Raw genomic sequence first — 22,742 nt, 5'->3', positions numbered from 1 at the left:
TGTGTGGTGGCAAATTCTGGGAATGTGGCAATAGATGACTAACACACTGAACTAAAGGGGCAGAGCCAGGATGTGAGCCCAGTTCTGACAGACAAGTCTGTGCTCTCCACCGCTACTCCTACTCGTCTCTGAGCAACAGGACTGTGGCTGCCATCCATACCTGACGTGGCCAGTAGCTGGGTGACACTGGCAGAAACAACAGTAGAGAAGCTTTGGGATCCCACTGAAAGTACCTGTGAGTAACATGAGGTCTGTCTTTCAAGGCTCACTCCTAAATTCTAGCCCTCAAAGCCACGTACACTCCCCTAGCAGGCTTCTGTGTGGTTTCCCAGCTACATCATACACTTCCACATCTCAGTGCCTCTGCTCAAGCTGCACCCTGCTGTCGCCTCTCCAACCAGCCAAGGCCTGCCTGCCCACTGTCATTCGGCTTACCTCTTCCTATGCTGATGTTCTCCTGGACAGGTTCCCTACACTCCCACTTGACTCCTCTTGTACCCTGGCCCAGAGGAGACACGGCCTTGATGCGCTGTCCCCTCTGCCTCTCACACAGACCACTTGCCACGCCAGGAAATGCACCTAATGATGGCATTAGGTACCCCTGTAGGGTACCATTTACGGTTGTGTTCTGTAGTGAAATGTAAGCCCTTCCAGGCAGGGATCGCACTGATTCACCTCTGCACTCCTATTTCTGAACCTGAGTCATTGACTGAGTCATTTCCCAGCAGTGGGAGGGAAGGTCCCTCCCCCTCTCTCATGGGTCACTATTCCAGTTAGGCATGGGACTTGCAGGGGCCTTACCTGGCAGGGAGCGGATGAATTCGTAGACGTCTTCCACATTCCATTTGGTGGGCTCACTTGGCAGGAAGTGGTGCCCCATGCCCATCAGGTCCCGCATGTGCATGTCAGGGAACTCCAGGTCCCGCTGGCCTTGTCGCCGGCGGGAGGTGGATGAGCTGGCCGAGATGGGTGACAAGGGCTCCTCATAGCTTGAGTTATCCGAGCAACGGCTGGAGTCCTCCTGGCTGTGTGTCAGCTGCAATGCAGCCGTAACTGAAAGCGGCATAATGCCTGTTGGCTGGGAGCAGAGAGAAACAGCTGGCTTCAGGATGGGGTGATAAACTGACTCTAGGTCTCCAGCAGAGTGATGGGCGAAGGCAGGCAGTCTCCCCCTCCTACTTGGTCTGTGACTACATACCTTTGAGTGCTTAGATCAAAAAGCATCTTCTGGGTTGTCCCCTCTCTGACCTGATGCAGAGTAGGGTCCCTCCCAGTACTCCTGCTGGCAGCGCACCGCACCAATCTGATTCTATCTATGCCTACTGTTTCTTCTAGAGGTGGGGTTTGAAGCCAGGGCTCTAGAGAGTTCAGGGGTGATCTGTGAAAGAGTCTTAAAATTTCCTGTGCGTGTGCATGATCAGTCACAGCCTTCGTCAGATTACAGAGGTTTCTGACCCAAATGATGACGAACAGCGAAACCATGAGGCTATGAAATGTTCCATGAAGCTGTGGGTTCCTGCAGGGCGACTCAGCCTCAATGCCAGATGGCACGCCTGGCACACAAGTGGGGCTACAAAATCTGCACTGAACAAACACCCGTGTTCCTGGTAGAGGTTTCAAGAACTCAGTGCTTTGGATTCGAGGAGGCCACAAGGTACAGGTAGGGAAAGGCTGCAGGCTGCCTCCATACCTGGCCCTCCATGTAAGGTATAAGATAACAGGGACAGTCTGTCTCTTCACCAGGCCAGGCAGAGGAGACCCCATTTCCATGGCCCCAGAAGGATGGAGGCAAGCTGGAAGGGGAGAGCTGGAGAGGGGCAAGGTCACTGACACAGGAAATCACCTCACAAGCATCTGTGGGTATAAATGCTGGGGCCCATTATAGGACCTGGGAAGGGCTTGATGTGACGGTTTGTGAGAAATGAGAACATGACGGAATATACTTAAGTCAGCACTGGAAAAGGAATGTGGGCATCCTGGGTTTGTTAGGAAGGGAAGTTGGTAGGGACTTGGGACAATGTAGCTTTGCTTGGCCAGACTCTCACCTGCTTCTTGGTATCCTTTGTAAGTGTGGGCAGACTGGCTTTGCTGGCCCGACGGCGGTTGTGGGTTGTGATTCCTGCCATCTGCAGCTTGCTCTCGTCTGGGTAGAAAAGCCCCACTCGTTTGGTGCATCCCACGTTGTACCTGCGAGTCAGAGGAACAGGGGAGTCAGAGCCATCATGGGGCATGTGGGCCCCTGGTAGCATGATTGCAGCCAGGCGCTCCAGCAATACAGGAGTCCATCCATCTGCTCCGATGCTGAGTTTATCACTTCCTACTGGCTGGCTGACTTAGTGCAAGTCACTGGACTGCTGAGCCTCAGTTTCCTCATCTGGAGCTATGGATGGGATGACTCACTTTCTAAACCTGGTCTGATTAATTATATGAGCTAATGTGTGTAAAGCACTGGACACAACTTGGATCACTGTAAGAACTCATGGCTGACATATCGTACGCTAAATATTCCCTGTGTCAGGAAATAACGGTCTACTGTCCTGCTGGAAAGTGCAAATGTGCCTCAGAGATACTGCAGGCTCTGTTCCACATCTGATAGGCAATAAAGTAGTCAGTTTTTTAAATTTCCCGGGCATATAAAAGTAGTAATTGTTTACACTACACTGAAGTTTATTACACGATGATAGGGGAGCCTGGGTGGCTCAGTGGGTTAAGCACCTGACTCTCAATTCAGCTGAGGTCATGATCTCTAGGTCATGGGATCGAGGTTCCACGCTCAGCAGGGAGTCTGCTTCTCTCCTTGGCCCTCCACTTGCTTGTGTGCACATGCACGCATGCTCTGTCCAATACATAAATCAATCTTTAAAAAAAATTAAGAAAAAATAGATAATGGTGAAAAATTTGCCACATCAATGGACTCTTCCTTTCACGAATGATTTCTCTGTAGCGTACAATGCTGTCTGACAGCATCTTACACCCATAGAATTGCTTTCAAAACGAGTCAATCCTCTCAAACCCTGCCACTTTATCAACGGAGTTTATTTGATATTGTAAATCCTTGGTTGTCATTTCAACAATCTTCACAACATCTTTACCAGCAGGAGACTCTTCCTTAAGAAACCACACTTTTGCTCATTCCTAAGAAGTAATTCCTCATTCACTGAAGTTTTTTTTTTTTTTTTTTTTAATTTTATTTATTTATGATAGTCACATAGAGAGAGAGAGAGAGAGGCAGAAACATAGGCAGAGGGAGAAGCAGGCTCCATGCACCGGGAGCCCGATGTGGGATTCGATCCCGGGTCTCCAGGATCGCGCCCTGGGCCAAAGGCAGGCGCCAAACCGCTGCGCCACCCAGGGATCCCTCACTGAAGTTTTTATCATGAGACTGCAGCAATGCAGGGACGAGTGGGTGGCTTGGTAGGTGAAGCATCTGCCTTCGGCTCAGGTCCTGACCCTGGGGTCCTGGGATAGAGCCCCCCCATCAGGCTCCCTGCTCAGTGGGGAGTCTGCTTTCCCCTCTCCCCTACCCCCCACTTCTTGTGTGCTCTCTCTCTCCTAGCACTTGTTTTCTCTCAAATAAATAAATAAATAAATAAATAAATAAATAAATAAAATCTTTTAAAAAAAGAGAGATTACAGCAATTTAATCACATCTTTAGGCTCCACCTCCAATTCTAGTTCTCTGGCTATTTCCACAACACCTACAGCTACTTCCGCCACTGGAGTATTGAACCCATCACAATCACCTAGGAGGTGGGAATCAACTTCTTCCAAATCCCTATTAATGTTGATATTTTAAGCACTTCCCCTGAATCCTGAATGACTTCCTAACAGCATCTAGAATGGTGAATCCTTTCTATAAGATTTTTAATTGACTTTGCCCAGATCCACCAGTGGAATCTGTATCTATGGCAACTAGAGCCTTACAAAATACATTTTTTAAAAAAAGATTTGAAAAGTCGAAATTACTCCTTGATCCATGGGCCGCATGCATTATGGATGATGTGCTAGCAGGCATGAAAACAGTGAATCTCATTGCACATCTCCATCAGAGCTCATGGGTAACCAGGTACACGGTCAGTGAGCAGTAATATTTGCAAAGAAATCTTTTGTTCCTGAGCAGTAGGTCTCAACACTAGACTTAAAATATTTACTAAACCATATTATAAACATATGTACTATCATGCAGGCTTTGTTGTTCCATCAACAGGGCACAGGCAGCATAGACTTAGCACAATTCTTAAGGGCCCTAAGATCTTCAGAATACTGGGTGAACACTAGCTTCAACCCAAACTCACCAGCTGCATTAGCCCCTAACAAGAAAGTCAGCCTGTCCTTTGAAGCCAGGCACTGACTTCTCTCTAGCTATCAAAAAGTCCTGGATGGCATCTTCTTCCAGTAGAAGGCGGTTTCGTCTGCACTGAAAATCTATGGCTTAACATAGCCATCTTCACCAACAATCTGAGCTAGATCTTCTGGATAACCTGCTGTGTGGCTTCTACATCAGCACTTGCTGCTTCACTATGCACTTTTATGCTATGGAGGTGGCTTCTTTCCTTAAACCTCATGGACTTTTCTTCTTCTTTTTTTTTTTAGAGAATCTTTTTTTTTAAGATTATTTATTTATTTATTCGAGAGAGAGAGAGAGAGAGAGGGAGGGAGGGGGGGGAGAGAGAGAGAGAGAGAGGCAAAGACATAGGCAGAGGGAGAAGCTCCCTGCAGGGAGCCCGATGTAGGACTCGATCCCAGGTCTCCAGGATCACGCCCTGGGCTGAAGGCAGTGCTAAACCGCTGAGCCACCCGGGCTGCCTGACTTTTCTCCTGCAGCTTCCTCGCCTCTCTCAGCCTTGACAGAATTGAAGACAATTAGGCCTTACTCTGGATTGGGCTTCGGCTTCAGGGAATGTTGTGGCAGGTTTGACCTTCTATCCAGACCACTCACACTTTCTCCGTATGGGCAATAGGGCAAAGGTTTTGCTTTTGTATCATTCATGTGCTCACTGGAGTAGTACTTTTAATTTCCTTCAAGAACTTTCCCTTTGCATTCACAACTTGGCCGTTTGGTGCAAGAGACCTAGCTTTCAGGCTGTCTCAGCTTTCAATGAGTGCTTCTCACGAAGCCTAATCATTTCTAGCTTTTGATTTCAAGTGAGAGGCGCACCACACTTCTTTCACTTGAATACTCAGAGGTCACTGTAGGGTTATTAATGGGCCTAATTTCAACATTGTCATGTCTCTAGGAATAGGGAGGCCCGAGGAGAGAGAGACAGACAGGGGAACAGTCAGTCGGTGGAGCGGAGGAAACAGAAGACATTTACTGATTAAGTTTACCATCTTATGTGGTTACAGTTTGTGGCACCCCCAAACAATCACTACGGTAATATCAAAGACCACAGATCACCATAATAATGAAAAAGTCTGAAATATTGTGAGAATTACCAAAATGTGACACAGAGACACAAAATGAGCAAACTCTGTTGGAAAAATGGTGCCGGCAGCCTTGTCTGACACAGGGCTGTCACACACCTTCAATTTGTTAAAAAAAAAAAAAAAAAAAAAGGCAGTATCTGCGAAGCACAGTAAAACGAAGTCTGCCTGTAGCTTGGCAAAGCTTCACAAAGGCACCCCGATGACCTCTGGTACAGATCTGAGGAGAGCCTTATTCCAGTGGGCAGGGCTCTAGGGATTTCTATTCTTCTGAGGGCTCAGGGCTTCAGGGTCAGTGCCACTCCCACCTTAGTACGAAGCCCATGTAGGGCTTTAGAGTCAGATGAGTTTGACTCTCAACTCCATGACACTGGGCAGTTACTTATCCTTGGTGCCTTAGTCTGCTAGCGAGTATAAGGGGACAGCAGACTTCCCTGCCTCACGGTTACTCTGAATATTAGGTGACACAGGGCATACCGACTGCCTAGTGCAGTGCCTGGCCCATGACAGGCTCTCAGTACACGACACTGCACCTGACCAGGGTCCCTGGCCTATGCTGTGTGAGAGCTCACAGAGAACATCTGTTAACTAGGGCAGGGGCTCCAGGTGAAGCTTCTGGTGGAGGGCTTACCCCAAGGGGACAGCTGCCAAGGATTCAATGGGCCCAGGAGGGACAGCCAAGCTAAAACACTGCTTCCTTTCCTTGGACTCAGAGCTGCTCACTTGAGTTCTGGGTTCTAGTACCTGGTGGATTAGTGACAGGAGGTTGCTTCCAGGGAGGTAGAGGAAACCAGAAGGCAGCTGAGCTCCACCTAGGGTGCCCAGGATGGACTATCATTGAAGAGGGGAGGACACGAGGTGCAATCTTGAGGAGGGGGAGGGGCTGGCACGACAGCGGGGCCGAGGTCACTCACCTCTTTGCACATGCCATGGAACAGAAACGCTTAGAACGCTTGAACTTGTAGGCAAAGTCCACCCGGCCACAGAGCTCACACTTGAGTTTGAGGGGAATACCCTCCTCTTTGGATTCTGGAAGGTATGGAAGTTAGAGTGAGTGTTTAGAGGACCAATTCCCACAGGACCCCGGACAGCCCCCCACAAAGCCTTCCTTCTCTGCCCTGCCTCTTCCTCCTGTCCCAATAAGCTGTGACACGCAGTGGTGGTCTAGCTTGGAAAATGCCCAGCTGCTTTCGCCACTGGTTTGGGAAGAGCTGCTTCTCCCACCTTGGAAAGTACCCAGTGGTGTTTGGTGATGGCCCCTGGATACCTGCCAGGTTTCTTTCCTAAGCGCTGTGAGCCTGAGGCAAACACAGGTGGTAAAGAATCAGCACCCCTCCTTATGACCCTGGCTAGAGACTGGGACTTACTCTGGGTACTGTCACAACTGATCTGGAACTATCCTACCCTATGGTGATGTACTAGTTCACTGCTGACCTGGATCACAGAACCCAGGAGTTCTGTAACCTCCATAGGGCCCACTGAGTGAGTGACTCATGCTGCAAGTGCAGCCCTGGCCTGGCCACGGAGGTGCCTGAAAACCGGGCCCCAGGGGGCTGAGTGCAGCTCAGGTGGTGAGGGAAGGGCCCCCTTGCCTGCACCACTGCTACCTCTTGCCAAGGACTCCCACAGGAAAAGCAACTCTTGGGCCCCTCTGGCTGGCTGGAGTGGGGCTGGAGGAGAGGCAGGCAACAGTTCCTCAAGGGCAGGGGCTTTCCCCCTTCCTTGTTTTCTAGGGACAGGGAAGTTACATACTCCCTGGTCAGCGTTCCTCCATGGATAGTAAGAGAGGAAGTGTGTAGGGCCAGCCTTTGCAGCCTTGTCTCTTTCCTGGTCAGTTCAGCCAAATCAGAAGGCCCTAGCGTTCAGGGTGAGATGCCTACCTTGCAGATAGGGCTCCTCCATCTCAGAATCAGTGGTGGTGGTATGATCCTGCTGTGGAAGTTTCTCAGGCAAGAACCCTTGTGCATATTTCTTCTTGAGATTCCCCACCAGCAGGGACGAGCGTCCCACCTAGAGGACATGGTAACAATGGAAATCATGAGGGTTAGGTTGCTATCCAGCCTCATCAAAATTACATATATAATGCATCGAGGCGCAGATGCCAGCCTCTACATCATCATCCCAGTGTGCCTTGCTCAAGGCCCTATTTTGCTGTGTAGCTCATGAGGCAAGATGCCAATTGTCACCAAAGTGCTGCAATGGCTTCAGTCCAGGACAGCTTCGGAGGTTAGGAAAATACCTATTCTTCCAAGTGACTAAGGAGCAGAGACAGAGGCAGAAATCAAGTTTCCTGTACCACCAGAACAACTGCCAGGACCCGGTGCTCACATGTCACGGGACAGGCATACAGCTGAGGCCATGGGTGTGAGTGTGTGTAGGACAGGGCACACTCTGCAATCATTTCTGGTTTCCTACTGTCCTCCACCTTCTCACTGTTCTACTTGAGCCAGAGGTGCAGGCAGCCGTGCAGGAGCGCAGGAAGGAACAGACTCTGGGCCACAGGGTAAATGCCCACCATGGTGGCCAGGATCCTAGACTGGCTTATTCACTCTGTTGGTCCTTCGTTTGTTGCCTCTGTTCAGGCATCCTGGCAGTTAGATCCCTAGGTGGTACTGGAGTGTTATTCAATCTGCATCCACCCTGTGAGATTAGTTGGTTTCTGCAGTTTCTCTATAAGGCCAAGTCGAAGACCTAGTCTAATGAGGGAGGGGATGTGACATGGCTGGAGCTTATAGCTAAGGTGCTCCAGGTGGATTTCTCTACCAGGGGCCTTGAGCAACCTTCGGAGGGAAAATGAACAAGAGCCTATTTGTCTTCTGACATTTTAGGAGGGCAGTTCATCCAGCTCAGTTAATCAAGCTTAGAGTCTTCCACTGACTACTGAAACCATTCATGGACTCAAAGAATGAGCAAAAGGCAGATGGCATCCCATGGAGATGGGATTCTTTAACAGCCAGATAATTTCATCACCGGAGAGGCCGGTGTGCACCTGTCCCTGGGCTCCTCCCATCTACGGAGCAGCGCCACCTCTCCTCACCAACTCATACTGCACAGTCAGCTCTGGTTGCTTTGTTTGAATATGGCATTTTCTTGATTCTTTTATATTTCCCTTTGGTCTTATGCTTTCACCGGAGACATCTGATTGCACCCTTTCTAAAGTACCCTCACTCTCATTCACTCTTTTCAAGGCTCTGACCCCAGAAAAGCAGCTCAGGCTACAACCCTGTTCTCTGATCTTCATTTCAAGACACATCTTGAAAATTCTGTTCTACGCACTTTGCTTTTGTTCTCTCACAAAATTCTGCCATTCAGAGGTCCTGGCATTCAAAACTAAATGAGGTCTCATTTCCCCAAACCCATCTTCTTGTCCCAAAACACCCCAATGTGAACTCCCTTCTAACTAAGGGGGGGAGGTCACACAACACCAAGCAGGGACACAGCTGAGTCTGTGTGTGGCCACTTCTAACCAAGGGGCCCTTGCCAATTATTCCTAATCACCGATCCCTTCTGGACCCTAGGAAGACACTCAATCCTAGAAAGAAAATGGTTCTTGACATTCTTTTTTGGGGGGAAATCAGCAAGGAAAGAGCAAACCGTTTACATTTTTGGAAATTTTACATGGAAATGTAAAAATATTCTAATACACATCCAAAATATACTTCAAAAAACAAAAACAAAAGAGGGGAAAAGAAGTAGTCCGTACCGGGAAAGGCTCCGCCCCCTCCTGGATCACAAACCCTTCGATAACATGCGTCAGGATTTGGGGTTTCACAATGGCCTGTGGTGGTTTATTCTCACCATTCTGGGGGGCAGTGCCGGTGATGCTGGAGGCAGAGTTTCCGTTCCCTGAGGTCATGCCGGGGCTGCTGAGGTCGGTCAGTGCATGAACAATGCCCTGCCCTGTCTCTGTACAAGGGAGAGTAGGAAGACACAAGCAGGGAAGGTCAGAACCAGGTCCAGACCAGCATGAGAGCAGGGACTCAGCATGTGCCTGGCTTTTTCCATGGAGCCAGATGACAACGCAAAACAAGGAGTCAGTCCCCTCCCTCAATGACTATTTAAAAAGTAGTAGAGTCGGTGGACATGCCACCAAGTGTGACTGTCATCAGTCTGAAATGAGGTAGCTCATCAGCTAAGCAGAATTTAATTGCCCAACTGTACGACCAAGTTAAATAACAATTTTCTTTGAGGAGGTAAGACCGCACTCAATATTGATTTGGACAAACACGATCATCTTAGTTCCAGGGAGAAGACATATCTACAAGGTGACCTCCACAACCAGGAGGAAAAGCTGTAGTAGGTATGGGGTTTGGAGGTATGATGGGGAGAGAGGTTACATCTTCTCTGATGATCCATGGGAAAGGATTCCACTTTAAGCATCCTGTGAAATGTCAAATTACTGACCCCCCGAGATGAACGCAAAGGGAACAAGAGGACTGGGCCCCAAGTGAACACAGTGTGATCCAGAGGCTGGTTGTCTGAGGTCATGTGCTGAGATATACACACATTCAATTTCTCCCCCAAGAAGGTCGCTGAGGCTATGGGACTCTGTGCTGCTTCTGCTGGCCCCGTGCTCTTGATTAAGCCCTCCTTGCCCTGTTCTCAGCTCCACATATGGTCTGGTCCTCACCCAACCACAGTGTCCTTCCCTCTGTGGACAACCCTTCCTGAAGTCTCCTTCCTCATGGGCCTACTGGTCTTCCTCCGAAGAAATCCCCTGGCCACCCTCTGAAGGACATGAGTGGCTCAGTTGGTTGAGTGCCCAACTCTTGATTTTAGCTCAGGTCATGATCTTGGGGTTGTGAGATTAAACCCTGTGTTGGGCTCCATGCTCAGCAGGGAGTCTGCTTGAGATTTTCCCTCTCCCTCTGCTCCTCCCCCTACTCATGTGCACTCCCACTCTCTCTCAAATAAATAAAATCTTTAAAAAAAAAAAAAAAAAAGTGTGCTACGAGGTGCCTCTCCAGAATACACCACAGGGAACTTCCTCTTCTCCACTTGGCCAGCCCCTCTCTGAGCTGCCCCATGCTTTCGAGGAGCAACAATTCTTTACCTCACTTTTGCTACCCCCTCCCCACCCCTAAACAGGACCATTCTCTACCACCACCAACTGTGTGAGCTGAGGTTGCCTGTAACCTGGAACTTCCTAAAAAAGAAAAAAGAGAAAGAAAAAGCCATTTCTTTATTGCAACAAGCCTATTAACATTAAACATAACCCTGTGTGTTACATACTTGAAAAATGATTTCAGTACATTAGTTAAGTGATTTTTGCACAAGACTTTATATGTCGATACTCTAACTTCCTGCTAAAGATTGCAAATCCCACCAAGGAACAGGAATCCAGTGTCAGATATGGAGCATGGAGAAATAACAACAAACTCATTTTAGAAAAGGTTTATAACTGGTTCATTTTCTTACTTGCAGTCCTAATGCTCGATAAACTAGAATAAATCTTGTTTGATGAAAAATAATGTGCTATGACCCGTGCCATCACTCCTCAGACTTCTGTAATTCAATAATAAATTTCAGAGCTGAGCGAGAGTCATCCAAGAGACATGAATGATGAGACTGTTTCAAATTAATTTTTGTTTGAGACAGTCACACTGGCAAGTTAGAAAAATTCCCTTCAGTGTTCATAGTCACTTGAAAAAAATTTTTTGACAGCTCTGACTTTACTGTAGAGATGGAAACATTCCCCTTTAGAGTTAGTCTTTCTAAACTATAAAGGTGTTTGGCAACAATAACAACAAATCTTTCCTCAATTGTCCATGAATAACTAGCAAGACTGAGTTAATCAAATTGAATCAATCAAATTAAATTTCTCTGCTTTGGGATCCCTGGGTGGCACAGCGGTTTGGCGCCTGCCTTTGGCCCAGGGCGCGATCCTGGAGACCCGGGATCGAATCCCACATCGGGCTCCCTGCATGGAGCCTGCTTCTCCCTCTGCCTGTGTCTCTGCCTCTCTCTCTCTCTGACTATCATAAATAAATAAAAATTTAAAAAAAAATAAAAAAAAAATTTCTCTGCTTTGAAATTTTAAACATTTAAGCCTGCATTTACATAGTTTTCTTTTAATATTTTAAATGTGTAAAAAATATATTTTTCTTAAAATGATAAATGTTAAAATATAAAACCAAAATATAAAACCAAATATAAGTTAACATCTTATTTTTAGATGGTGCCTATTTCCTTCTAGTAAATATCCCAATTTCTCTAATTACAGATTATAGAATCGCACAATTAGAAAGGTTGGTTCAACCCCGTACCAATGCAATGCTTGAACCTTCTCTACAATACTCCCACCCTGGGCATTTGTTTAAATACCTCCAATGACAAAGGAACTTACTATCTCTGCTGGTAACAAATTCCAGTGTACTTTGTTCTTATTGCGGACAGTTCATTTAAAAAGTTCTTCCTTCCCGGGATCGAATCCCACATCGGGCTCCCGGTGCATGGAGCCTGCTTCTCCCTCTGCCTGTGTCTCTGCCTCTCTCTCTCTCACTGTGTGCCTATCATAAATAAATTAAAAAAAAAAAATTTAAAAAAAAGGGGATCCCTGGGTGGCGCAGCGGTTTGGCGCCTGCCTTTGGCCCAGGGCGCGATCCTGGAGACCCGGGATCGAATCCCACATCGGGCTCCCGGTGCATGGAGCCTGCTTCTCCCTCTGCCTGTGTCTCTGCCTCTCTCTCTCTCACTGTGTGCCTATCATAAATTAAAAAAAAAAAAAAAAAAAATTTAAAAAGTTCTTCCTTACTATGGAGCCAAAAATATTGTTAATTTCTGCCCACCCACCCTGGATCTGTTCCTTAAGACCATGCAGAACAAGGGTAATCAATATTTGAAAGAAGGGCAAAAACATGGGCTCAGATCATGGGCTTAGAGTCAGGTCTTTATCACTCAAGTGAATTAGGGGCAAGTCCTTGACCTCTCTCTCTCAGCCTCAGTTTCATCAGCCATAAAATAAGGACAATTACAGTATCTACCCTCCCATGTCAGGTGGCTAGGAGGGCCAGGGGAGATAATCAGCAGCAGAGCCATACTGGTACACTAGGAAGTGCTCAAGAAATAAATGCTCCTCAGTTTCAGGAAGCACTTCACTCATGACCACAGTGTGTCTTCTCTCCTCTTGGCCAAACTCCCTCTGTGGCTTCAACTGTTCTTTACACAAAAGGCTGAGTTCATCATCATCCTTTGCGTTCTGTTTACATCTTTCCAAGTCAGGGAGCCAGTCAACACTAACATAAAAATCAAGTGCACTGATGGAAGAGACTAGGTTGGTGAGGTTTTTGTTTTGATTCTTTTCAACACAGTCCAGTTCCTGACTTAGCACAGGAGGAAGGAAATAAGTGTGACTCCCTTGTTTTCGTTTTTAATACCTCTGTGGAATTAATCTACTCTTCTTGGATTCTGGGATCACTCCCACCTCCAGCTTTTCATGGAGATTCATCACCAAACTGCTTCTGATATCTTGTCTCCTTTTATGGGATCTCTCCATCCTCACTTGTCTCCCCGCCCCCTACCCCATTCCCTCCCCTCTCTCAGAGCTCTCAGAGCAGCATCTATTCCTGTGCGCTGGGGCACTGGGGCACTGCAAGGCGGGGCAGCGCAGCGTGCGGGCATACCTCTTGAGGTCAGATTCTTTCCTCGTGCCAAATACAGTAGTGAACAGATACATTCAGTAGCTCAGGGTCTACAGAGCTGACGCAAAGGCTTTTTGGAATCTTAAAAAAAAAAAGGATCTTATTAAGCAGAACAAACACATAAATCCTTTCGCCCTAACGTTAGAACTGATCCCTCTCCATTGTAACTCTGGGACAGGTTGGCAAAAGAGACAGAAGCCAGGGGACAGAGGGAGGGTGTTTTATGAATATACAAAGGTTTGCAGTCATCTTGGAGGCCAAGGCCCCCTCATCTGCTTTAGGCACAAAGGAGTTTGGGCTATTTCTGGAATGACCAAACACAATCTTACCCCCTGCCACGCTCAGCATGCTGAGATTAATTTAATCTACTTCCCACTCTCCCAGACTGCTCTGCAGCCTGTTTGAGGGAAAGCAGCTTAATAGGGAAACTTGCAGAAACCTGTCCTGCCGGCTTCGAGGCTGGATAAAAGATAAAGAGAAAGAAAGACTCGGTCTTAGGAATTCTTCCTTCCTGAATTCTTTTTTAAAAGATTTTATTTATTCATGAGAGACACAGAAAGAGAGGCAGAGACACAGAGGGAGAAGCAGGCTCCACGCAGGGAGCCCGAAGTGGGACTCGATCCTAGGACTTCAGGATCACGCCCTGGGCCAAAGGCAGGCGCTAAACCGCTGAGCCACCCAGGGATCCCTGAATCCTCTTGACCAGTCCTGAGGCTGGTGTTGCGGTTGGAGATCCCCACAAGTCTCAAAGGCCATTATACACAGCTAGGCACCCGAATCTGAAAGGTGGAGGCCCGGATGCCATGAGCAAGAGGCTGAGGGAGGTGAAGTCAGGCCAAGCTTCAGTGGTGGTGAAGGTGGTGAGGAGGGAGCATCTAACCTTCAATGAAGCTGCCCACAAAGGGCCAAGTATTCAGATAGGAATGAACAGGGTAGTTTGTTCTGGGGAAGTTGTTATACTATATATGTTTCGACCTCTAGGCTGCTTCTCAGTTCTGGTCTCATTCACAGGCTCTGGCAGAAAGAGCCCTTATAGGGGCTAGATAAAATAAGAACCACCCAGCAGCCTGTTTGTGAGATTATCTACTTCGGGGTTAGTCCCTTCTGCTAGGCAGAACAAGTTTCTTTAGGCATGAGCTATGATTTGTTATCTCTGACTCTTTAAGAGGCTAACCCCATGTCTGCTATAGGATAGCTACATAATGTCTGTTAAACTGGATGGTCTAGAATCCATGGTCTCAGTATTTGCAGGTCTGTCTCCTAAGTCTCAAACGGGAAACTTGGTACCATTTGAGATTTGTAAAGGACTTACTGAGGCTATAATGATTTGAGAGCAGGTAGGCCAGTGCCTTCTATAGGGCTAGCATTTCTGGGTACCTGGTTATAAAGAACAAGAGCTATTCCTTGACCCATTTCTTCCTGTTAGGGCAAGGATTTCTTCACTAAGAAGCATGAAGTTGCCCTGAAGGCTGAAGTTCTGGATTCCCTGGCTGCTTTGAAATATGTGTGCAGGCTCCAGGCATCTGGAAAGGCATGATGACCTCTAGAGACAGAAGCTGGGAGGCTCCTATAAAGTGGCCCTGCCCTCAGATGTCCAGAGAGGCTGAGCTAGCTCTCCTGCCCACTTAAGATAGAGGTCTGGCTGGCTACAGCTATGCAAAATCTGGGCCATTTTAGAACCGATTCTTATGTTCTTTACATGCACAGATACAACAAAAATCAGTTATGCTGGAATATGGTTTAGGACTAAGTTATTATGGGTATTTCAGATGGCCTGGCCACTCATTGTGTTTGTTCCTAAAACAAGTCATCTTCAAGACCTGACTTCAGAAGGAATGGAGGCCAAGCAGAGCTGCTTCTACCTCCTCAGCCTAGTCCATGGCGTTCATTTCTATTTTCTCCAGACAGGAGGAGTGTTTTTTTTTTTATTAAAGATTTTATTTATTTATTCATGAGACACACAGAGAGCCAGAGATACAGGCAGAGGGAGAAGCAGGCTCCTTGAGGCAGCCGGGGACTCGATCCTGGAACCCTGGGACCACGCCCTGACCTGAAGGCAGCCGCGCCCAATCACTGAGCCACCCAAACATCCCATTATTTTTTAATTTTTAAATTGAATTTGTATTTGCCAACATATAACACCCAGTGCTCATCCCATCAAGTGCCCTCCTCAATGCCTGTCACCCAGTTACCCCTTTCTGCCACCAGCCTGAGGCTGGTGTTGTGGTTGGAGATCCCCACAAGTCTCAAAGGCCATTATACACAGCTAGGCACCCGAATCTGAAAGGTGGAGGCCCGGATGCCATGAGCAAGAGGCTGAGGGAGGTGAAGTCAGGCCAAGCTTCAGTGGTGGTGAAGGTGGTGAGGAGGGAGCATCTAACCCACCTCCTCTTCCGTAACCCTTTATTTGTTTTCCAGAGTTGGGAGTCTCTCATGGTTTGTCTTCCTCTCTAATTTTTCCCACTCATTCCCCCTCTTTTCCCTTTTAATCCCTTTCACTATTTCTTAGGAGGAGTGTTTTAATTTACAAGACTTCTAACTACCCTTCCCTGACTATTGCAGGAGTTCAAACAGAGCTAATGAAGTTAAGGAAGAATTTAAGGAAGCAAAGTAGGCGATAACATGGGTCATTTGCCTGCGGCAAATCCTGTTCGACAAATGGCAAAACAAGGCTGCTTATACAACATGGAGCATTTTCTCCAGGCCCCTGGCTCTGAAATCACACACTCTGTGCCTCACCTTAGCAGGCCCAGTCATGTGGCCAGGATGGGGGACAGCAGGATTCCTAAAGAACTGCCTGCTCTAGGGAGCCCATGTAGAGCACCTGCAAAGTGCCAGTCAGGGAAACCATATCCAGGAGGCGGAGAGCAGCTGGCCTGGTGGGCGGTAGCACAGCACACTAAGCTGAGGGTGGTGAAGTCGGCCGGCCACTCTTACAATCCCTTTAGTTATATTTGGCCCATTATGGTGCCATTCTGAAAGTGAGGGAGGTAAGTTATTTCGTAAGTGCCCATTTGTTGGAATCGCTCCACCAGGGGGAGGTAGGAAAGTGAAGTGGAGGCTGGCAATAAGAGAGAAGGGGTGGGTGGATATAGGTAGAGGGGAGATGAGGGGCAGGGGAGGAGGGAAGAAGGACTGGTGGCTCCATCCTGGGACCCTGACTTGAGTCCATCAATCAGAGATTTATTTGGTTAACAACCTTCTTTAAAATGCGAATAGACACCTGCAGTCATTCACACCTTGCTGTGAACCACCTGACAGGCAGCTCGCTTTCCTCCCCATTTGGAGACAGCCTGCTTGTGTCCTCGAGGTAAGGTGCTTGTGGGAGCCATGGAAGTAGAGAGTGATTATTCTATATCATGAGCACTAGATCACACAGGACCAGAGTCTAGCATCTTATTTTTTCAGGTGAGGAAAAGTGTGCATTTTAGAATCAAGGCAAGAGTGGATGCCATATATTTGGAAGGCAGTACCTTATAAAACACGCACAAACGGAACTCTTCGTAGTGAGGAAGACACACCCCTTCCCACCCTGAGTACCAGAAGGCAGTAGGCACCAATGCCAAATGTTTTAACTTTTTCAATTCTGCTAAGGATCTAACTGTCAGATACAGAAGAAATCCTTACCTCGAGGGCACACAGCAGGCTATGGCCATCTCCATCCTGCTTCTCAGAGTACCTTCCTGGGCTCTGCCAAACAAGAGCAGCCTGCTCTGACCAACGTTTCTCATGAGGGGACCGTGACAGGAGGAGCACTCTGGGCACTCGGCTGAGCAGTTACGGGAAGGGGAGGGGAGGGGAGGCTCACAGGCCATGCCTGGGGTCCTGCAGGGGAGGGGGCCAGCAGAACGAAAGGGAGGCTGAACCAGGTAGCCCCAAACCTGCTCTCATGTGTCACAGCAAAATGACCTCGCTGAGTCTGGGTTAAGAGGATTGGCGGGCAGACGTGCTTCTCAGATCTTAAGCATCTGGGCTGAGTGACTCTGGTTGAGGCATCTGTTAGGGAGGCTCCTCCTCCTCCCTGGCAGCCATTACCATACAGCTGACTTTCCTGCTGTCTCTTAGGACACAGGCAGAGAGAGCAGCCCTTCTGACTCACCCACAATCCCCAGCTACAGTGTACATAAGCTGAATTGTAAACAGCTGAATGTTTTCCAAGCTGCCACCCCCAGCTATGAAGGAAGGAATCAATGGAGCGCACAGCCACCCTCCCCCATGCAGGTCAGGACAACGGGAGCACTGGGGGATTTCCAAACAGCTGCAGGAACTGCTTCCCGGCCCACAGGCGGACTCCTGCAACAGGGTCCTCAGGCAACCAGACCACGCTCAGCAGCAGCACCTGCAGGACCGCAGGGTGACTTCCCACAGGACAGGGCAATGCACCAGGGAATAATAGCTGACTCTGACTGCAGGGAGGCAACGAGAGTTTTCAGACTCCTACTTAGATGAAGCCAGTCTCTCAGTATCCACTGCTACGTTGACAGCTCCCAGATATTCTCCCATCATAGTTCTCTAGCAGGTGCTGGACTTCACAAGACAAAATGTCTGAACCAACAGGATAGGCTCTCCACGGGAGATGGCAAGATCACAGAAGATGGAAGTCAGAACAGCAGAGTGGAAGGAGTGCTGGGTCTAGGCCTGAGTCAGTACCTCTGGGTTCATGTTCTGTATTCTGTTTCCATCTCTGATTTATCTGTGAGCTTGAAGCACTGAGCCTCAGTCTCCCTATCTATAAAAATGAGGATCATACTGCCAAAATATCTTGCAAGGTTACGGTGAGTGTTAGTTAGAATTACTGTATGTACAATTCCTGGCACTGATCCCATTTAGAAGCTGTGCGACGTGGCAGTTAAGACTTTGGGATCACAGAGCCCTTAGGCTTAAATCCTAGTATGTTCCTGGACAAGTTACTCGAGGCCTTAATTTCCTTATCTGTAAAATGGGTACTTAGACCTGCCTCACATGGCTACAGTAAGGATTATATAAGATAATGCAGGAACAACACAGTGGAACAGGCTGTAGGAGGGCTAACATTACTGAAACGTGAGGTATTAATCTCTTAATCTCTTAATCTTGCTCTCACAGAGCCTGGCTTCTTATAGCTCCAGGGCAGAGCTATTCTTCCATTGGCCCAAACTCAGGTACCATTCATGTTCCTTAGACACCCTGGTCTACACAGGGTATCCTGTTCTGGTTCTCTTGAGGTCAGGCTTCAAGGAGAAACGTTACTTCCACTTTGACAATGGCAGCAACATAACAGAAATGCACCTGCCTCCAGGGCGAACCAAATGTCTCAATTCACCTTCAACACTCATTAATCCCAAGGACAAGGCAACCACCACACTCGCTTTCCATACGGTTGGTTCTTTCATAAAGAGTCTCAGGGTATCCCACAGACACGGAGCCTCAGATGCCAGACAGGATAACTATGGAGCAACTGAAGAGCCACTTTAGCGCTGGAATAGTAAATTTATGGAAATTGTAACGCTAGGAGGTAGTTTAGTGAAAAGTTAAAGGGCTGAAGATAAAATCATGGAAGATGGATTTCCAACAGTTAAAAAAAAGACAGGAAACAGCTAAAATGTTTAGTAAATTCCTTAATTATTTTCAGGTTGATAATAAGGAAAGGCCACTAAGTTGCCTGATACCCTGCCTTTATTTATTTAGCAACTGTAGGAGCACTAATACTCTTAGGTAAATGGAAGAGAGAGGAGGGCAGGGGAGGGGGGACAGAGACCATGGGGAAAAAGCTAAGACTCAGCTGTCTTGCCCATATAATGGGATAGATGATACTTATCTTGCAAACCAACCCTCCTGACCGGTTCTGCTCCTGGCAGACATTTTTTCTTCCTTCCTAAAACCATTGTCCAAGTCTGTAATCATCCTCCTTTGCTACCAATCAGCTGACAGACACAGACTAATACTGACTCTGGAAGCCTGAAAACGCAGACTTCACTGATTTTGTAAAAACGGTATCTGATCGGCATCAATTTTGTTTCAATTCAAAGTGTCATTTGCTTTGATTGTTTAAACATGTCTAAATATAGATTGGATTAATATAGATTATGATTCATTTGAATTGTATGCATTTAGGCCACATATGGATGGTTTCAAATAAGCGAAAGATATCAGTAACTAGGGATAATCATACACTATTTGAGACATAATAGCCACGCAACTAAAGCCTTAACAATAACCTCCAATGGTCAAGAGCTCTCATTATCTTGCCAACAGTCTCAAGCCTGGTCCTCCTAATCTGCTGGAGAAGGGCTAGTTGTGACATGGCATCTGACAGTCATCTCATAAGAGAAGCAGTAATAAATTTCACTGCTGAGAAGAAAATCATCCAGGAAACAGATATTTGCTTTAGAGGCAGCCCTAGTAGCAAACTGGGATTTTCTTCAACATCTGGATTTATCTCAGAACTGGCAATGTCTGTTTAATAACAATCCTTTCGTTGTGACATCGAAAGAACATGCTCTTCTTTTGGACTTATCTAAACTAAAAAAATCATTTGGAAATTGAAAGAAAAGGAAAGCACATCCTTTTTCACTAACTATAAATAATCTGGAAGGGGAAGGGAAAAAAAAAAAAAAACCCTATTAAGTTTACCCTGCTGGGGGATCCCTGGGTGGCGCAGCGGTTTGGCGCCTGCCTTTGGCCCAGGGCGTGATCCTGGGGACCTGGGATCGAATCCCACGTCGGGCTCCCGGTGCATGGAGCCTGCTTTTCCCTCTGCCTGTGTCTCTGCCTCTCTCTCTCTCTCTCCCTGTGACTATCATAAATAAATAAAAATTAAAAAAAAAAAAAAAGTTTACCCTGCTGGCTGTGATGATCTTACAATGAATGTATACAACAATAATTAAATTATGTGCTAGGTTTCTTACTACACTTTCTTTCTCCAAAAACTAAATCCCTAAAATAAATAAAAAATAAATAAATAAATAAATAAATATTAAAAAAAAACAAAAAACAAAAAAACTAAATCCCTGATTGTATAACTCTTGGTTAACTATGTAACAAGAAACTCCATTTCTTGACTATGTCAATCATACTCTATTTTTGTTATTGATGGGAAAAAGTCCAGAATCTATACGATTTTTTGCCTTGGATAAACAAATGGTTATTTTTTTTAACAATTCCCCAAGTGTCAAAAAGTTGAACCTGGTGTGGCTTGCCTCTGAGTTTCTCAAATCAGTGGTCTGCTATAGCTGGTAATTCAAACTGAAATTTTGAAGTAAGTTAATGCTCAAAATGAAACCTACATCTATTTGAGATGTGAATAAGTAACCTTAAACAGGCACATTTCTTAATTTTTTAAGAGAAAACATACTCAGAATCTTTAAGTGGTGACTCACATTATAGTTTAAGCCACGCCATAAAAACTTTTAAAATACAAATCTACATGTGTTCGTACATCTATCTTGAGGGATAGGCCAGCTTTGCTTTCCACCAAACAAGGTGCCAAGTCACTACAGAGAGAGTCATTTCTGTTACTGGCACAAAGGCCTCATGGGGGCAGATTGCATAAGGCAGCCAGTCCTCACCCTGCTTTTCCACGGGGGTGGAAAACACAATAGCATCTCTCTACAGCCACTTTGGTGAGATTCCTACTGACCACAGAAAGTCATCATCCTCATCTTCCAGTTGCAAAATGGCACAAAACAAAGGGAATAAAAGAAAATATCACTTATGAAGGCTCCTTATTCTCATTTCCCTACTCTCCTCTCTAGTAAATGTATCTTTTCACAAGAGAATCTTTTTTGAGGACCTGACCAAATCTGTCTGGAGATTACAGGACACTGGATAGCTGGGAGAACTTTACCATAAACTTGGAATGATACAAAGAAAGAGGGAAAAAAACCCTTGGGAGATATCGTACTAACGTGGAGCAGTATTATCAGAACTGGAACCATCACCCCATTCCCTAGTTCTTAAAATTTAAATTCTATTTTGGCTTACTGATTCATGCGAGCTGAAACTGAAGGACTCTGATAGGAAGTGGGTGAACTTTATTTGGCAAATGGTTACCAAATGCCTAACATGAGGCCCACAGCCCAAAGGAGGACAGAGATTTAGAGAAGAGTCTAAGACTCTATGTGATCCTCTTTATACATTTACAACAAGGGGAAAAAAAAGACAAAAAGACATGGACTCACAGGTGGAGGTTCTTAATTCTCAGTCATCATTTCTTTTTCTCTTAAACAAGAAAACTCTCCCTAGGGACAGCCTAAGAGTGAGAAAGAACAGTTCAATTTTATAAGATCATCTATCCATGTATTCCTTTTCTCTTAGTTTATTCTCTTCCCCTCGGAAAGATCAGAACTAAAGGATCCAAAGTATCTGAGACAGGAAATGAGTAAGGCAGGAAAAAGGATGTGGTCTGAAAAAGAGTGGATTCTGGGGCTGAGCCAGAGCAAGTAGCAGACACAGGGTCAAAGATGGGGGAGGGGGCCTTGGGGGCAGGAGAAGTCTCAGGATCAATCAGCTGAGACTAAAAAGTCAGTGACAGAGGAGATATATCTGGAGAAGCGTAACACCACCTTCCTAAAAGCTTATCCTCCACTGAAATGCAGAGAGACCATGGCTGACGAATCCTCCAGCTAAGAGAATCATTATCCATTATCCAGACAGAAAGAAGAGCTGGAGTTTCCTCCTTCCTCAGAGGAAAGTGGAAGTCATATACATTGAGTATGCCTGACAAAGATAATTTGGAAATCAAGCCACACCTGGAAGAGAAGTGGAAAAAGCTGGGAGGTGAGTACATGATGGAATCCCAATATGCCTTAAGCATCTATGTGCCACAAATGAGTAAAACAACAGCCTTAAAAAAAAAAAAAAAAAAAAAAAAAAAAGGAGTGACAGCAGGAGAGACTGCTCAAGCAAACACAGTTGGATAACTGAGAAACCAATTCAAGAACAGAAGTGCACAAGAAACTACCTACTTTCTCAAGATTAAGGCTGGAGAGAAAAGGCACCTATTCTTCCCAGTGTGTATAGACAAGCCTGGAAACAGATCTTGGGTGGGCAGGGCGCACATGATGAAGAGTGCCTGGAAAGGGCAGGTGCCAAAAGAGCACCATTACCCATCTGCTGGACCCTCTGTGAAACAAGCCAGCCCCTGTGAGTGAGCCAAACCAGAAACTTTGGCTCCTATCTTGCAGGGACTGGAATTCAGGTATAGAAGCGGTGGGAAACACAGTTTATCAGCTGATCCAAAAGTGTGGGTGCTTCCAAACACAGATCCTATGGGGGAAAATCACTTTTATATTCCCCAGTGTGCCTAGCGCAGTGCTTTGTATGAAGCAGGGGCCTAATAAAAGTGTGTTAATCTGAATAAAACCCAAACTACTTAGCTGTGCAGGTATCTTAAGATTCCAGACAGAATCTCCTGCCCTATAACCAATGTGATAAGTTACTTTCTTCCTATTTTACAGGTGAAGTGATACGAAGCCCTACATCCTGGTGACCTAAACCTAAACCCCAATGAACAGACACTGCCACAGGTCTGCTGCCAGGGGGAGGGGGGGTGAGGGGGAGGGAGGAGAAACATAAGAGCAAGAATGCATTTCCTTGCTTCATTAGCCTGTAATTTTCAGACTCACCCAGAAATCCTGGCAGTTCCAACATTTGGGTGGACTCAGGAGAAGAAAAATCCCAGGTGAATGATAATTGGAT

At 46.5% G+C, this 22,742-nt stretch overlaps 1 protein-coding gene and 1 long non-coding RNA gene across 9 annotated transcripts in view; one reads left to right on the top strand and one right to left on the bottom strand.

The window, feature by feature from the left end:
• PHC2 (polyhomeotic homolog 2) overlaps positions 1–22,742 on the bottom strand; it is a 123,182-nt gene that overhangs the window by 3,789 nt on the left and 96,651 nt on the right. For 7 of the 8 annotated variants that reach the window (XM_038531150.1, XM_038531151.1, XM_038531149.1 and 4 more), the window contains 5 exons: positions 9,128–9,330; positions 7,305–7,434; positions 6,339–6,453; positions 2,046–2,187; positions 802–1,078 (listed from right to left, as the gene is read on the bottom strand). In XM_038531150.1, the coding sequence (XP_038387078.1) occupies positions 802–1,078; positions 2,046–2,187; positions 6,339–6,453; positions 7,305–7,434; positions 9,128–9,330 (867 nt within the window). Of the gene's footprint in view, positions 1–801; positions 1,079–2,045; positions 2,188–6,338; positions 6,454–7,304; positions 7,435–9,127; positions 9,331–13,046; positions 13,106–22,742 lie in introns of those variants that run through there. The other variant, XM_038531155.1, reaches the window with a different exon arrangement.
• LOC119870347 lies at positions 46–22,580 on the top strand. Its single transcript, XR_005355872.1, has 3 exons — positions 46–235; positions 21,695–21,821; positions 22,502–22,580. It is a non-coding gene; the product is annotated as an uncharacterized LOC119870347 (long non-coding RNA).

This window comes from Canis lupus, chromosome 2, assembly GCF_011100685.1.
Source record: "Canis lupus familiaris isolate Mischka breed German Shepherd chromosome 2, alternate assembly UU_Cfam_GSD_1.0, whole genome shotgun sequence".
Classification (NCBI taxonomy): domain Eukaryota; kingdom Metazoa; phylum Chordata; class Mammalia; order Carnivora; family Canidae; genus Canis; species Canis lupus.
The sequence above is the reverse complement of the archived record's forward strand: the minus strand, read 5'-3'. Positions and strand labels throughout refer to the sequence as shown.